Source organism: Diabrotica undecimpunctata, chromosome 10 (genome assembly GCF_040954645.1).
Source record: "Diabrotica undecimpunctata isolate CICGRU chromosome 10, icDiaUnde3, whole genome shotgun sequence".
Lineage (NCBI taxonomy): Eukaryota > Metazoa > Arthropoda > Insecta > Coleoptera > Chrysomelidae > Diabrotica > Diabrotica undecimpunctata.
Window position 1 is genome coordinate 59,253,311 of NC_092812.1, and position 18,899 is coordinate 59,272,209.

At 33.3% G+C, this 18,899-nt stretch overlaps 1 protein-coding gene across 1 annotated transcript in view; it reads right to left on the bottom strand.

Annotated features, from left to right (window-relative positions):
• The window catches only part of shg (cadherin EGF LAG seven-pass G-type receptor shotgun), a 98,208-nt gene that overhangs the window by 24,118 nt on the left and 55,191 nt on the right, over positions 1 to 18,899 (bottom strand). The window contains exons 2-5 of the mRNA XM_072545788.1: positions 10,303 to 10,454; positions 4,211 to 4,486; positions 3,962 to 4,153; positions 3,688 to 3,902 (exon numbers count right to left, since the gene is read on the bottom strand). Of these exons, the coding sequence (XP_072401889.1) occupies positions 3,688 to 3,902; positions 3,962 to 4,153; positions 4,211 to 4,486; positions 10,303 to 10,454 (835 nt within the window). The remainder of the gene's footprint in view (positions 1 to 3,687; positions 3,903 to 3,961; positions 4,154 to 4,210; positions 4,487 to 10,302; positions 10,455 to 18,899) is intronic.

Genomic DNA, 18,899 nt, shown 5'->3' on the forward strand with positions numbered 1-18,899 from the left:
AATGATGAAATACTACAAATCCTTAAATAATAGCCGTCGAGAATTTAAACCACGATTAAAAATTTGTAAAGACACTAGCGGTGAAATTCTACATGATAACAACGCAGTTCTTAACAGATAGGCATAAGATTTTTGCGAACATCTAGGTATAAACGATGTTGAAGGAGGTTACAACATAGACAATAAACAAATACTACAACGTCAACTACACAGTGAAGACCCAACAAGAGAAGAACTGTCAAATGTCATCCTAAAACTCAAAGACAATAAAGCTCCAGGAATCGATGAAATCTGTTCGGAAATGTATAAAAAAGGTGGTGAACAACTTTTTGCAGCAATCCATAAACTAATAGTACTTATACATCAGAATGAATTGGCACCAGAAGAGTGGCTAAAGGGAATAATATGTCCGTTGCATAAAAAGGGTGATCAACTGGAGTGTAAGAACTATAGAGGCATTACTCTGTTAGCACCTGCGTATAAAATCTTTGGTAATATATTGTTTGAAAGACTTACAACATTTTACAAAGGATATTGTTGGTCAATAACAATGCGGATTTACTGCTGGAAAGTCAACTACACATCAAATTCAAGCACATAGCCAGATTCTAGAAGTCACTAGAATATAACATAGATACACACCATCTCTTCGTCGACTTCAAAGCAGCCTATGACAGTGTGAAAAGAACTGCATTATATAATGCAATGATAGACTTTGGGATCCCACCTAAGTTAGTTAACTTGACCCAACTAACAATACAGAACGTAAGCTCATGCATTAGAACTGAAGGAGAAAACTCTACGTTATTTGACATTAATAATGGTCTAAGACAGGAAGACGCGCTGGCGTGTCTCCTTTTTAATATTCCCTTGAAAAAGGCAATCAGACAATTAAATATTAGAATGAATTGAACTATTTTTAATAGATCGACGCAAATTCTCGCATTAGTTGACGATATAGTTGTAGTGGGGATAAAAAGTAGTTTACTATATTTCGCAGGAGTATCAACTAGAGTAATATTGTGATTTGCATCATTGTTTACAATAGGATTCGACAATAACAATTTGTTAAGCAGTTTTTTTGGATATTGGTCAGATAACATGTATGAGAGACATGATGCAGTCTTTTACCAGGCTTGCGGACGCGGCAAGTGAATTAGGACTTGTGGTAAACGAGAAAAAAACCAAATATATTATGTTGGTTTCTAAAAACCCCCGAAATATCCAACAGAGAATTCAAATTAACAGCCATACCTTTGAGCAAGTCAAATAGCAGACAGAATTATTCACGGTCACAAAAATGTAAATGGCGAAAGATGTTGCCACCCTTTAGAAGCAGCCATACGACCGGCGTTACATTTCAGAAGTGGAGAGGCGAGTTCAGCTTGGTATCAGCAAGATGGAGCACCTTTGATCCTGTTGCTCAGCATCTTTACATGTTTGATGATAGATGGATTACACATCTCGCTCTCCTGACTTGGCTCCTTTAGATTTTGGCATTTGGGGCCACATTAAAATCAGGTATTTTACAAACCTGTTACGTCAAAGGAATATATGATGCATAATGCATAGAGTCTTACTTGCTTTTAATTCTCTAAGGCACGACCATATTTCCAGAATTACAAGACATAACTTAATGGAATGGATTAATAAATGTTTAGAAGTAGTTGGTGAAAAAATAATATTATATAATGGAAATCAAATGGTTATGTTTTAACTTAGATAATGAAATATCTCAAAAGTGGTTGGATTTGGATATAGAGAATAACGATACCAAACAATTGCTTAAAAAATACAGCGGAAAATTTAATAAAATACTATTTGAAGTAAGTAACTTACAAATGATTTAAATTGCGCATATTGGCGGCTAAGTTTAAAACACTTTAACTTTCAAGCGCTTGTTGTTTATTGATTGTGCGCACAATGTACGAGACTTAAATTCAAAATTAGAATGGAAATTAACGAGGTAAAGAAAAGAGAGTTTCGAACTGAGTTAAGTATCCACCAAAAGAGGGCTAATGCATTTTATAGTCTGCTAAAAGAAACTCCTGAAAATTCCGTTACATTCTGCTTTGATATGCAGCAGGTGCAGCCTTTGCCCAAAACACCTATTAATGATGCGTTTTATGCACAGCAGATTAGCATGTATGTTTTTTGCTGCGTTGATAGCCAGTCCAAACATCCAACTTTTTTTACGTGGACTGAAGATCAGGCAGGTAGAGGATCAATTGAAATAGGTTCTGCACTTGTAAATTACTTGGATTCTTTAGAGTACGATAATATTACGACACTTCGCCTCTTTTGCGACGGGTGCGGTGGACAAAACAAAAACTCCCATTTTATTCATTCGCTGTACTTCTGGCTTAGATTTAAAGCTCCAGTTCAAGTAACAGAAATATTACTTGTATTTCCAGTCAGGGGCCATTCGTATTTGCCAGCAGACAGGGTATTTGGGAGAGTAGAAAAGCTTCTAAGAAAAAAAGCCACAATTCTCTCTAGAGAGAAATATGAAGAAATTTACAAATAAATTGGAGTTGTTAAAAAGATCGGCACTGATTGGATATTATTAATATGAAAGAGCTTCAAGTTGGCTTGAAAAAAGTAAAAGCGCTAGCCGATACAAAGAAAATTGTAATAAAAAAATTTAACAATGGCAAATTCATAAAAATACGTTCATTCCAAAACTATTATTTTACCAGTGGGTTGGAAAATTTTGAAAAACTTTTGAAACCAAAATTTTCCGATATTGAGTTAACCATCTCAGAGAAAGAATTGACTCAGGGTATCCCCGAAAAGAAAAAAAATCCCTTAAACACTTACTAAATCAACAGTTCGATAAAGATTGGGAGAAATTACAAGAACTTGACTGGTACCGGGAATTGCTTAATGGCAAAAGTTCAAATGAAAACGATGAGGAGAAAGAAGAAGAGGAGACATGTGACTGCCTGGAAGAGGAACCAACACTTCAGATTTAACTTGACTTTTTTTACTTTTTTCAACTTGTTAAATAATAAAAATAATTTTCTACATTCTAGTTCGTTTATTTTCTTTTATTAACAACAAAAATATGGTGCTCTTGCAAATATCTTTCAGGCAAAAACCGATAAATTTCGGTTTTCAAACAAAACCCGATAAATTAAAAAAAAATGACAAATAAAAACAGTAAAAAAAGATAATATATTAAAATTCTAGGATTTTATTACATGACTTTAATTTACTACTATTACTACTATTTAATTCCAATATGATGTTTCTTTAAATTATTATGGGATTTTGCTGTATAAATTTTTGGCATTTATCTCGAAATTGGAAAAAGTGGATTTATCGGTTTTTGCATGTATGCTCCTCAATTGTTACACCTTTAATACACCTGCCACACAGATATAGTAAACAAGTCGTTAAAACTCAGTAATACAGTACAATTGTTACACCTATAATACACCTGCCTCACAGATATAGTAAACAAGTCGTTAAAACTCAGTAATATAATTTTCAATAAACTTGTATCACTTGTATACAAGTGATTCATATTGATAGGCGCCACGAGATTACTTTTTAATAAGTAATTCCTAGTGGTGGCGCGAAACGTACATGCTTTTATACAAGTGTACGCCACACTGAAATGATTAATGCTAGTGAATACCCACTAAAATTATTTTAATTATAATAACAAATAATAGTACTTACGTTGCTTCGACTGTGACAATATGTTTAGAAAAGTCTTTAAAATCTTCGGGGATCTCCAAGATTCCATCAGGTATTTTTTGAGTAAATCTGGGAGGCTGTTTATCAGATCCCACTACTGTTATAGATATATTAGCGGTTGAATCTTTTTGGCCTTCTTGATCGTTAACGCCATTATCGGATACGTAAACAGCACTGTTAAATCTAGTATTCTTTTTCTACAAAAATTAACAATATTTAGCGTGTTTCAGTGAATTCAAAAATTAAGTTAACCTACATCCGTTAAAGCTTCCTTTAAATACACAACGCCAGTATCTTTATCTATCCTGAAATATTGGTTGAATTGGACATTTTGGTTTGAAAAGTTATACGATAATCTTGAATTTTCCCCATCATCAATGTCGTAAGCAAAAACTCGCATTACTTCACTTCCTACTTTTAAATCTTCAGAAACTTGTGCATCGTATTTCTAAAAATCGTAATATTTGAATATCATATCCTTAACTGTACTAAATGCAGAACTTACCAGTTTATCAAGCTGTGGCGCATTATCATTAATATCAGTAATGGTAACTGTAAATGTACAGACATCTGCTAATGGTGGTCTGCCGTTGTCTGAAGCTTGTACGGTTACATAAAGTTCCTTTTGCCTTACTGGTTCATCCCGATCAAACGGCTGGATAGTTGTCAAAACACCAGTAACGTTGTCTATGTCAAATAAAACGTGTTCTCCTTCTCTATGAATTAGCTTGTAGCTAATTGTTCCTCCTGCCTCCTTAGGATCGTCATCGATAGCTGTAACCTAAAAAATTAAGTTAATTAGTATTCAAGAATCAAGAATTATTGGATCAAAAATAATTAAACCAATGATGAAAATAATGTGTAATTAAATAATATTCAAGGATCGCTTTGTCATTCACTAATATAATTTGTTCATCATTAAACTGTAACGTGTATATAAGATTCTCTGCGATAAAACTTACATCGGTCAAACTGGTAGAACTTTTAACAAAAGTATAACAGAACATAAAAGAGCTTTCAATAATAGAAAAACAGATTCTACATACGCATTTCACCTTCTAGATCATAATCATTCTATTAATGATGAATTTCAAATTCTTCACATCCAAAATAAAGACCTTAAGTTATCTTTATTAGAATCTATGGAAGTTAATAAATTAATTAAAAAATACAGACATAATTCCAAATAACCAACTTGAGACAAACAGTTCTCCTCTCCTCAATGTATTCAGTTAAAGACTATAAAGTGTAAACACATACCAAAAGTAGATCACTTGAGAAAGGCACTCTGCCGAAACAGCTGTAGTGATAAGATATAAAAAATTTTGTGAAATTTTTGAAAATAAAGTTTCCAATTACATATTTTAGGAGATATCAGAACGCGTATACTGGATCATTGTAAGATACACATAATGTGTTGTTAAGGCAGACATACTTTCACCCATTCTTACAAACTAATAAAAGGAATTGAGATTTAGACGTTAAACTGTGATAAAATCTTAAATTATGTTGTTTAATGTTAATTGACATCCATTCACTGCATTAAAAGACAATTTGAATCAATTACCCGCCTTAATTTACAATTATACAATTTTTTTCTACTAGGGGTAGCTTTCACCCCTAAAAAATAAAAAACAAGTAAGTAGTAACCTAAATCCAAATTTTCATGCAATTCGACGGTGACACGGAAAATTACAGGATCGCCGTTTTTCACGTCAATTTACTGGAATATTGAGTAGATGCACTAACATAAGGATTACACATTTCTAATACAACATATTCAGATGATACCGTTCTACTAGCTGATACCGACATAGGCTTACAGAGCAAGAATTGTTTAGTCTAGAAGTTGTCTAGATGCAGACGGGATATTAAGAAGAAGATAACTAACGTCAGGTGCCCCCCTATTAGCATCTTATATTTTCATAAAAAAAAATAATTTCTAAACTATTTACTACGATGATGACATCATGGAATCAAAAATACGTAAATATTTCCATCACTATAAATGTTTGGAATTCACGAAATATATCTCAAGCATCTGAATCCATATATGGCTTTTATTTTAAAAATGATTAATTTTAAAAAAGGCAACGTAACGAATAAGAGGTTAGTCATATTTGATCTACGGCTGTAATACTAATTTGAATAACGTAGTTTGTCAATTAGTTAGTCATTTAAACCATGTCTCACTTCATGCAATCATGACACCGCCTAGTCGTCGAAATTTGCTTGATTAAGAATGGAAACAATACTGGATATTTTCATTTATGTTTCATTCAACGTGTTTTCTTTTATTATCCATCGTTTAACATTTATATTTTAACCTTTATAATGTACTGTAAGGTCTTCAACCTTGCTGATAACGAATTTGATGTCAAAATTGAAAAAATTAAAATAGCCTATCCAATATGGCGGACCAAATTTCATATATTTCGGATTATTTGGACATAAATAGGTGGTGTAAATTACGAATTTGATGTCAAAGTTTAAAAATTCAAAACGGCCGAATCAAATTTCATAAAATTTGAATTAATTGGACACAAATTGGTACTGGAAGGTTTTCGACCTCCCTGAATACGAATTATGATATCAAAATTTGAATATTCTAAACGGTAGATCCTAAATTGCGAACGAAATTTATAAAAAATTAGAACAATTAGACATAACAGTGTACTATAAGATTTTTGACTTTTCTGAATACGAATTTAATCTCAATAAGTGAAAATCTTAAAATTTTTTCTAATCTTTATGTTTTGTAAGTCCGCTGTCATGTTGTGTAAGCCTTACTTCGTAGGAATCTGTAGCTCCACAAAAATCCTTTTCTAAACCATCATCAGTGTCTGAAGCAATTGGAAGTGAGACTAAGAGATCACTTCTGGTAATAAGCTTTTTCTGATAGTTTGTCTATTGGTAATACTGCTGCTGCAATTATATCGGGTCAATGGATCAATATTCTCAAAGAAACGCCGAGCTGTGTTTCCATCAATATTACTGCCAAAACCGGGTTTTGGCATGAGATGTCCCAATTCTTTTTTGAAACCATCCTGGATCGTAAACTTTCTTTTTTTGTTTCACACCTTTTCTTCGGCTTTGCACGTTTGCCATTTTTGTATGCCACTTTGGTGAGATATATGAATGCAACATTCGAATCATCGAATCCTTTTATGTAGAGTTGACAATCCCAGTTTGTAATGATCAGCGTTTATGGTTGTTTTTAACATAATTACGGCGTCAATAAGATTTTGTTCCAGTGGTGTTCCCAAATCTCGCTTCCTTTACTACATAAAGAGTATAACAAAAACTCAGAACTATACGTTTATATCAGTTTTTAAACATTGCATAAATATTGATACTAACATTTAAATTTCAAAAGTTATATATTACCGGAGTAATGGCCAGTAGTGATGGTTTCAAGTTATTTTGAAAGTCAATTAGCTACACTTTATAGAAATATTGGACATTTAGCCTAATGTGGCCTAAGTTTTCGATTAGTTGAAACGAAATTTTCGTTTTATTTTTACATATTTTTGTTCAGAAATTGTTTATAAACAAACTATTGTTACTATATTTTTGAAAAAATGTAAAGCATTGAAAAACAAAGTGCATACATGGAGAAACATCCTTGTTTTATATCTCATGTATCACTGTAGAGCAAAAGGTGGTCAACGTTTAAAGACGCACTACTGTTTACGTTAGCTGCTCCACGTCTGACTAACGAAAACATGTCGGGTTAAAGGGCCTACAAACGTCCCGATAAGACCACTCAACTGTCGTGACGGACAATGTTGGCCCCGATGGTTGATGTGTGTGTGTGTGTGTGTGTAGGCTTGTTGACCGGACGGTCGGTCCGACCGATTTGGTTGTAGAACTGCGACATCCCGATAGCCGTTTTCCCTATTACTCAACCTGTCGAGTCTGAACGTGACAACTATTTTTGTCAGTCAAAAAGCCTACACACACACACCAACCGTCGGGCCCAACGTTGCGTTTACGACAGTTGGGTGGTCTTGAAGGGACGTGTATAGGCCGTTTTAGACCTACTCAGCAACTTAAAAATGAATCGGTCGGCTGTTTCTATGACCGGAATTTAACAAAGCCAACATTCCCAATTTAATAATCGAAAATCTCTATAAAAAACTTTTTGGCCACATTTTCAACATTTCATCCCACTGTGAGACGCTATGAAACCGTTTATAAATAATAGGTGCTGAATTTTGGTTTACTAGGATCATGCTCATGTTCCCAAAAAGGGGAATCTTGATTTATTCAGTCATAAACAATATGTATGTCACTTTTGTATTTAATTGTTAAATAATTGATGATGTTTATGAATCATTTCACTTCGTGTTAGCATAAAATTTGAATTTTAGATAATGAATGACCTGTTTTTACACAAATAAAATATACGTAAACGGATTTTATAAAAATACCACTTATTAAAACTGGCTTGGGTATCTTTTGGAAAAAATGCAGTTATATTCAAATCCCTGATACCACTGAATAAAAAAGCATTAGATCAGTATATACTACCAATCATGACATACGGCTGCGAAACTTGGAAACTAAAGAAAGAGGTCTTTCGAAAGAGCGAAACTTAAAGTCACTGAAAAGTCAATGGAGCGATGCATGATAGGTATAACAAAGAGAGATCGCAAAAGAAGAACATGGATCAGACAGAAAACCAAGGTCACTGATGTAATCCAGAGAATTAAGTCTTTAAAATGGCAGTGGGCGGGACATTTAGCTAGAAGAACTGACAATAGATGGTTCATTTGATGGTGGAATCAAATAAAGACAGCATCGAATAAAAATATGTATAAAAACTAGATCTCGGCTTTGTTGTTAATAAAGCTGCTTTATGATTATCAATTCTAATTTTAACAGTTCTAAATCTCCTCTACACGGCGAACTACAAGAAGGCGTATTAGTCAACGGAATACGTCTAAACAACATTAGATATGCCGACGACGCAGTAGTTTTTGCAGATAGTCTGGACGGTTTGCAAAGAATAATGTCGCGTATATCAGATATAAGTAGAGAACACGGACTTGATCTTAATACGAAGAAAACAAAGTACATGGTAGTCAGTAAGCGCGAAATATTAAATACACAGCTTTTGGTTAACCAACATCCAATTGACAGAGTGGACAGCTACACATACCTTGGTACCAACATTAACAGCCAATGGGATCACTCCAGTAAAATAAAACAACGCATAGGAAAAGCGAGATCGGCGTTCATAATGATGAAGTCTCTTTTCAGAAGTCACGATTTACCACTGGCTACCAAAATCTCTCTCATTAGATGCTATGTATTTTCTACGTTATTGTACGGAGTAGAGGCCTGGACACTTTCCGAAGCTTCTTTAAGAAAACTCGAGGCATTCGAGATGTGGTGTTACAGACGTATTTTAAGAATTTCATGGGTGGATCATGTGACTAATGTTGAGGTCCTACGTAGAATAGGCAAGGAATGCGAGATTATTAACACCATCAAAGAGCGCAAACTTAAATATCTTGGCCATGTTATGAGGAATTAACAGAGATACGGCTTGTTGCAACTCATTCTTCAGGGCAAGGTATTTGGAAAGAGAGGACCAGGGAGAAGAAGAATATCTTGGCTTCAAAACCTGAGAAAGTGGTTTAATACATCGACAACCGGACTATTCAGAATAGCAGCAAGCAAAGTTAGGATAGCCATGTTGATCGCCAACATCCGGAACGGATAGGCATCGTAAGAAGAAGAAATCTCCTCTCTATATAAAATTTGGAGCCCACCCATGGTTGAAATATTATCTACTTTAGATTTGTTGTTGTTAATACATTTAACCATTTAAATAAATGTACCAGAAGTTTATTTTGATTTTTTTCTTTATTTATTATTGGATAAATTTGCGTCATTGCTTGTTTATACATACAATTTTCTAGAAACTTTTTATTTAGTATGTTAACCTGTATTACTTAACTTACTTACACATTTTTCTAGCAGTTGTTGCTTTTTTTCAGTCATTTATTCTCATGATATCAATAGCTTTTCAGAGTATTAGTTGAAGAGCGAATATTTAGTTTGTCTAGCACTTTTATTTTTTCGTTAATAAAGACTTTTCTGTTTATCAAATATATCATAAAATATCAATTTTTTTTCAGGGGTACGTTGTCTCCTTAAACGGCAATGTCCAGTCATCATGTCGGTGATCGTTTTAATCTCTCGTTTATTGTGGTTCATCAATGTGGTCCGAGAGTTTTTATCAATATTCTTCATTATTTTCTTAGTCTGGATTTGCCCTTGAGTGGCTCTCCAGTGGTTATACCTTATTTAAACCTTTTCTATTGCCTATATACCCATAGGAATTGTCCTATTAGCCATTGGGACGCGCCGTGGGAAATTAAAACTTCCCTCCCATGTCTGTTTTGCGTGGTGTACTGGTGAGCTCGAAGTTACAATCTCAGACCGGCACAGAATTAATGATCATACACAACTTCTGATATTACTTTTAAAAGGGTCACAATAACTAATGGTTGTAAGTTCAGTTGGCTATTTTATGGTATCATCAGTTATGGAGCAAAAAGTAAAAAATGGGAAAAACACACTTACCTTTGTTACGTACGTTCCACCCGGCTGTTCTTCTTTCACCGACGGTTTGTAGTTCTGACAATTTTCAATTTTGGGTTTGTGATTATCTGCCACTAATTTTGCACTTTTCCCGTGAGGTGCTAGAAAAGTATCCACGGAATTTTCCATGAATCCTGAAAATAAATATATACATTAATATTATTGCATTTACATAAAAATATAATAATAATAATCTCCCTCTAAGAACCTAAAACAGCTGGGTCTTAGTGTACATCTCTATAAGACATTGCAGAATGTGGTACTGATCTAGACGTCCAAATGTGTGAGAGATACTCCTGCATATTAGGTCACACCTAGGGCTCGATAACACGCAAAGTACCCCAAAGCTCAATCCTTTTGATACCGTAGGTATCTAAAATGAGTGAGATATGGTATGAAATCTGGATAATAATAATAATAATAACGGAAACAGTAGCTCCAGAGTTCAACCCTTTTGTTATGCAGTTTGCTTTTTGAAGTATTATTTTAAATATAGTCGGTCAGATAGCCAAGCGGACCAGGCGGCCGAATTGCATTCACTTCACTCTCATTGATCTAGAGAATGATGGTTAAGGCCCTGGCCAGAAAACAAAAAGGTTAACATAGTAAGTTTAAAATTCTAAATGAATCTGCTACTTAGACTTGTATACGCTGGTGTCTGATTGATCTATGGAGGGGAAAGTGGGATCATCTCAATTTAAGCATCTTATTTAAACTGTGTTTTATTTAAATAACCAATACTTTTGTTTCAAAACTAAATTAAAAACTCGACCTATCTTGGCATTTCTTCCTTATTATGTCGCATTTCGACAATATTGAGGGTGGATCCTTTCAAATGAACACAGTGTATATAATCGAATATTGGTGTCGTTTTTAGTTATCACTTGTTACAAATACATATTTTAAAATACATAATGGCATAGCACATTAACACCTAAATTAGTTAGATACAAAATAAATGTATCCAAATTTCGAACAAAGTTTATTCTTTGGACTTTTAAACAAAAAGCCATTTTTATTTGATGGATTTTTATGTTATTGCAGCATCTACTATAATGATCTTCATAAAGTATATAATAGAGATTGTGTGGTGAGCACTGACCTAGGAAAGAGTTCATGGTATGTTGGTATGTGAAGATAATTAGAGATATGTATGATAAATTATGTAGGAGGAAATTTGGAGATATAATTGTTAATATTGTCCAAACAGTGTTATCGATGATAAATATCTGGCTAACTGCGTAGGTAAAAAGCATGACAGAGTAGACGCTAAAAATATAGCAAGAGCTAAATTGAAAAATTGAAAGAGCTAAATCATTTATAAGAATTAAAACAGTTTTTACTAAAATTGAAAGATAAGTTCAGCAAAAATGAATTCATGGAAAGCCTAGGTCAAAGGTTACGACGATTAGAGCATAAGTGGTCCAAATATTTTGTTTTTATCCTACTAAATTTGAAACTTTTTCCACGAAAGCTTATCACCACTGTTCCAGTTTTTGTTCTAAATCCCGTTCAGTATTTCCTACTAATACTACATCATCAGCTTACATTAAGCACCATTGAATGGTACCCTGTAGTTTCGGTGTTATCTGATCCAAAACTAATGAGAATAAATAAGGACGAAGCACTGATCCCTAATAAAATCCTACTTTCACATAAAAGTTATCAGTCTCTCCCAAACCTGTAAACTAGTTGCTACTTCCTCATGGACACTCTCACAATCTTTACATATTCACCGGGGACTCCTTTCTTATAGAATTTCTCGAGGAACCCTACCATATGCTTTTTATATGCTATTTATCCGGCATTATCAAATAGTTTTAGAATCTATTTCACTTTTAAGCATTTATTTGTTGCTCTGGACTCATATATTGTTGAGTTTTATTTATAATTATTTTGTCCCCTAATCACCGTGATGTAAATGATGGATTTTGTACCAAATAAGATTATTGAAACAGGAAAGAACATATGTATGAATTGCAACATAAACTGTGGAATTAGGTTAATACTCATCGCACAAACTTCCTCAATAAAAAATAACAAGCAAACAGTCGAAGCTGTAAAAAGGAGTTTAAATCGAAACGACCTAATATTTACATATTCGGTCAATTTTGGGAAGCAAACGACAATTTTAAATCATATAAAAAATGAAAGAAAAAAAAATACTTTATTAAACTGAATCAGACACAAATGAAACATAATTATAAACATTATCTTGATATTTTAATATAGACTACGTGGCTTTCTTCACCTAGTTTTGTATTGTGTGTTACTTAATTTACGTACTACCGTTTTGACATATTGGTTGAACATTTAGTTAATGTTTAGTGATAAAAATCCAACATTTGTAACAGTTGTTCAGAAAAATTACGTTCCCATTATAAAGTTTTCAGTACATAATATAAGTTGCCTACACTGAATACTGAAATAAAAAGCGAAACGAAACCATAATATTGGAAAGGACCATAAATTGATGAATCCCTAGATGAGAGTCTTTTGTATCATCTCATACTACACATTTCAACTGTCAAACCCGTCTATACAGTTATGATGAAAAAATTCTTATTTTTTACTAACTTGATTGGTCTAAAATGCAGGGTCGGAAGACTGTACTTTATAAGCAGCAAAACTGAAAAAAACTTTAGAAGAAGACAAACTATTCGAGTCTTAAAACTCTTTTTGTTGTGGAAATAATGTAAAAAAATTAATCTTAAAATATTAATAAACAATTATTCATTTACGTAACTGTTATCTATCAGACTTTGCTTACTTAACAAAGTGCAAATAAAATAATACTTTCAATTAAAATACTACTCTGGCGTACACATTTTTGTAAATATAAACAGTTCTGCACATAATATATCAAGCTTATATAAATAAACAAATTAAAACAAACGAATAATTTTATGATTTGTACATCGAAGTTGACTGACCATGTAAAAAGCGATTAGTAATTGATAATTATCATGAAATTTAAATCATAATTTAACAAGTAACTGCAGTGAAGTTGAACCTAGAATGCGTCACTGATTTAACGGTCTTTTACAGGGTGATACAAAGAATTATATGAAAGAAGTCATATAAGAATTATACTTTTTTATATCAGGATCAAGCATAGCAAAGCAAGAAAAAAGAAAAGTATGGACAAGTTTGAAAACGACATCAATTAGATGAACAATAAATATATTAAAAAAAAATCTATAATATCTAATGGTCAGTCATCATCGTCGCCGTTCAATCCTTTCTATACAGGAACACAGGAGAAAACTTAAAGGAAATAACACAAAATCAATTAGAAGACAAATAAGCTGCATATCATCATCATTCTCTTTGCCTTTATCCATATGCGGGGTCGGCTTCCCTAATTACATTTCTCCATAAGTTTCTATCTTGGGTCATATCAATATTCATACCCTTTACCGACATGTCCTGCCTAAGCGTTTCCCCCAGGTCTTTTTTGGTCTTCCTCTCCTACTACTTTCAGGAGTTTAAATACACATATACAAGATTCTGATGTGTTTAAAAAAATATTTTATTGCAACATCCTTTTTTTTTAATAATTGTTAACATTGAGCGCTCGACGGTATGTTGTGTCTACCTCGCACTAACGTTGAGTATAAACCAGGTGAGTACCTGGTAAATTTGTGGCTGGAGCTTAAACTTAATTGAAATAAATTCTTTCAATTTATATCTTTTTTATAATTTTTAAATTATTGAATGACTAAAAATCTTTCAAAAATCTAAATTTAATATTAATTCTGGATATATAAGTGGAAAATGTTACATTGTAAAGCGGATTTAATGAATTAGCAATGATTTACTTATTCTTCTGGGCGTAGCGTAAGGTTTACATTTGTCCGATCCAGCTTGATTTCGAGTATTTTCGTTCTGACGCAATAACTAAAAAAACTTTGTAGGCATATATCAACCATCGTATGGGAATGTATTCCATAAAAAGTGCATTCTTTAACTTTTTGTAGTCACTTTAGCAGTCGATAGAAATAGTCGAAATTTTTGGCCGATATCTCGATTTTTCCAGGGATCGATGTTGCGCTAGGGGTAATTGTTAGGGATTGGCCAATGTACCAATCAAAAACAATTAATTAGCAATAAAATATGACGCCAAGATGGGCACTATAACCCTTTTTATTACCGAGATGGTGCCGAGGCTATGCTAGCTTCACCGTTAACTTAGCTTATTCGTTGTTTCTCTAAAACGGTTGCAGCAATAAATTGAATCTTGGCGTAAAACTTTGCCAATAAATTAGCAATCAATTCCTTGCGGTTCGATTTTTGGCCCATATCTCGGTTTTCCAGGGGTGTGTTTATAGCTAGGGGATGATGGCGTAGTTTTTGGGGATTGTTTAATATACCAATTAATTGGCAATAAAATATGCCGACAAGATGCGCCCGACAATATAATACGTCATACGTTTTTACATTTGCTGGACATGTCTAGCGGACAGCACAGCAGGTCTATATTGATCAGTGGACGTTGCCACGTGCAGCGAAGATACTGCATTTGGCTTCGTGGGGGCGGAGGGGCGTTACTACGTATCGATGAAACAGCATTTTGACCTCACCTGAGCGGGACTCGGTGTGCCGATTCTGGACCACGATGGGGGACCAATGAATACGTACGTCATGATACGTTGGCAGAGAACCCTCTGACAATTCCAGACCACGTTGGTCTATAACCCTCAGACAGTTCCAGACCACGTTGGCCTAGAACCCTGACAGTTCCAGGACACTGCGATAAGGATGTGTCGGGGATCTCTCTGACAATTCCAAGACACTACGATAAGGATGTGGTCGGCATCTCTCTGACAATTCCAGACCACGTTGGTCGGAATCTCTCTGACGATTCCAGACCACGTTGGTCGGAATCTCTCCTTATATATGTGGTCGGGATCTCTCGTACTATGATAAGGACGTGGTCGGGATCTCTCTTTATATATCTACTCCAAATTAAAAAACATCAATTTTCGTTGACCAGAACCGGAGGTATTGCGACTTTTATACACTTGAATTCATGAATTACGTGCTTGATAAAATAAACTTTGGTTTTCAATTTGGTGCCTTCAGAATTCTTCTAAAACTAATAGTTTACGCATAATAACGTTGTAGATAAAAGCTTTCTGAGATTACCAAGAATTTTGCAATAACTGTTAAGTGAAACTTGTTGAAATTTTTATAGCTAAAAATACATGTGATATTGGCCCTACTATCACAAGAAATTTAATTTTTTTGGAATTTTTAGAAAAGTTATTAATAATTTTCAAAAAATCGACTTTTGAAGCTATTTTTGCAATAATTAAGAAACAAATTAACAAAAATAACTTTACAAACTCTCATTTTAAAGAATTTTTTATGCTTTTTCAGTAAAGTTGCATCAATTTTCCATATAATTTACAGATCTTCACCTTTAGTATTTAAAATTAAATAGTAATCTTAAATTGTTTATAAGTAAAAAATGATGTTTACTGTTTTTTATCAAAAGCAGTTGTCAGATATCTGCAGAAGTATTTACCGGTCAAAATAAAAAACCTCCTGTATGCAGATGATATAATCTTAATGGCAGATTCAAAAACAAAAATAAGTGATCTACTTACAGTATGAACAGAAGAAATAATGAAAATAAGAAGGGAAATAAACAACACGAAAAGTAAATCAATGAAAATAAAAAAGTAAATAATAAAAAGGATACCTGTGATGGTAGTCCAACAGAACTTAATGCAAATAGCCCAGATGGAAAATAAAGCAATAAAATTGAAGAACAAAATGAAAATTTACAATATAATAGCATTGCCTACTATAATATGTGCTAGCCAAATCGGAAGCTAAAGTATATAAATAAATAAATATGAGCTAACGTAGATACGTCCGATGCCTCTAGCGAAAAAAGAAGAAAAATCCGGCAATGTAAGAATTACCCATTACGGTATTTTAAATAAAATTGTTAATTGAAATTTTGATACCCTGTATACTACTTAGATGTGTTTAACTAAGATAAGCGATACAAAATTGTCTTTTGTTTGAACCTTATCTGTGAGAAGGATGTTTGCCTTTTTAACTTGGACATTGTATCAACAATTGTATATGAAATATGAAACGAAATAAATTTTAATGTCAATATTGGGAGAAAACTAAAAATTATATCGAATATTGAAATATCAAGTTTGGTTGTCATGATGGAATGTGCGATATTAATAAAGGTCTTGGTAAAGGTTGTAAAAAAGGTGTAAATGTTGAAATATTAGGATTTTAAGCAAGGTAAATTAAGTAATTGTGTTGTATGCAACTAAATAAAAGACCCAGAAGAAAAAAATTTCATAAAAAGCGATGTTAAGCAAAACGATACAGAATTTACAAAATATACAAAAAAAATCACAGTATGCATAAGATATATAAAAGAAAAGTCTTAAATACGAATATATCAAATAAAAGATCAATTATATTTTTGGGCTGCGAGTTATCAACTTCTTCATAAAAAATACCAGATATCTCCTATTTTCAAACACCTTTTAAGGAGATTAGCTCAAAATGATTGATAGTGCTATTAATAATGTGGCTATAAAAAATGGATTTGTTTCTATCAGAAAAAGTACGCATACGCAATACAGACCGAAAATTATTTATAATAAATAATAGGGGAGATTAGATAAACATTCAGGTATGTAAACTGTGATCGGCAGTTATCTCGAAAAGCAGTATTGTACAAATAATAGTATTTACAATGTATTACCTCAGTTAAGTGTAATAGTGTGCATAATTTACAAACTAAAGGGTTGTGCTAAATGTGCAAAATGCTGTTGTATATCAAAAATCCCGTTTGTGATTGTTTGAAATATAATTTCAAAAGAAAACACCATGATTTAGAGAGGAAGTGAAGACAAAATGTGAAGAAAAGAATAAAGCCTTTTTACAATACAGAACACAACAAACACAACAAGCTTATAGCCACTATAAACGAATGAGAAATGAAACGAATACTTTAGTTAGACAAATAAAAAGGGAACACTGACATAGATTCTCAAAACTGATGGAACACGACTTCTACGAAACACAAAAAGAAATATGGAGAATGATCAAAGGACAAAAAAAAGAGATGAACGAACTAATAAAAACGAAACACATTCAGAAGGAAACATACTTTCGATCCCTATTTGCTAAAGGTGACGATAATGAACCAGGAAGCATTAAGAAAATTAAAAAATAAACAATCACCAGGAGAGGACAGAATACCGAACGAACTCCTAAAGTAAGGAGGACCATATCTGACCAAACAACTATTGAAACTAATCCAAAAAATAATAGAACAAAACAGAATTCCTCAAGAATGGAGATCAAGCATCCTAATACCTCTCTCCAAAAATGGAGACAAATCGGGCCCAGAAAATTACAGAGGAATTAATTTATTAAATACAACACTAAAATTAACAACCAAAGTGATAACAAATAAACGGAATAAAATTATAACACTAGCAGAAGAACAACAAGGTTTTAGGTCTGGAAGATCAATGCACCGACACTATATTTATAATGAGGCAAGTGCAAGAGAAATCATTAGAATACAACAAACCGGCATATCTGTTTCGTGGACCTTAAGAAAGCATTTAACCAGGTCAAATTAAAGGACGTAATACACTTATTGAACGCAAGAGAGATACCTCTAGGAATAATCAAAACGATCGAAAATATCTACCAAAACAACACAATAAAAGTAAAATTAGAAGAAGAATTAACCGACCCTATTGAAGCTGTCAATGGGATAAGACAGGGAGATTCCCTGAGTCCTCTATTATTCAACCTGATTATGGATGAAATAATAAAAAAAGTAAGAACTAAAAAAGGATACCAAATGGGAGAAAAACAACTTAAAATTATTTGCCATGCAGACGACTCAATACTACTCTCTCAAAGTGAAGACGATTTACAACGTATGCTGCATCAATTTAATATAACCGCCAGCTAGAAGTACAGATATACGACGTAGATGCACGGTGGAGAACATCAAGAACTGGGTAAGAAATAGAAGAGTAGAATGGAACGATCATATAAGCTAAATGACAACAAATAGACGGCAAGAGACGGTTCCCCAATAGGAAGACGATCAGTAGGAAGACCACAAAAACGATGGAACGACAACTTACTGAAGGCACATTGAAAAACAGACAGTCATGCCTACATAAAAAGAAGAATAAGAAGACTTGTGTAGCCTCAGACAGCCGGCGTCGATGTGCAAATAATCCTATGTATTTAGGAGGGCCTGGCCGATTTGATTTTTATTCGTTTAAAGTGTGATTCATGAGAGATATCGAGGAATTAATAAGAAAGGAGTACCGTGGTAGTTTGCCAAGTTCTTTGTAAGTCTGTGTTAAATTTTTGACAAAATAAAATAAAAGGTGTCCGGATTCATTATGAAATATTCGAAAAATCAGTTTTCGTCTGCAAGTAATTGCGCAAAAAGGTCTTTGTACTCGAAAATTCAGCGTTCATAATGGCCATGTTTCACCTGCCGCTCAGAGTCAGACAATCTGAGTCAGAGAATATAAATCTGACTGATATAAATTATATAA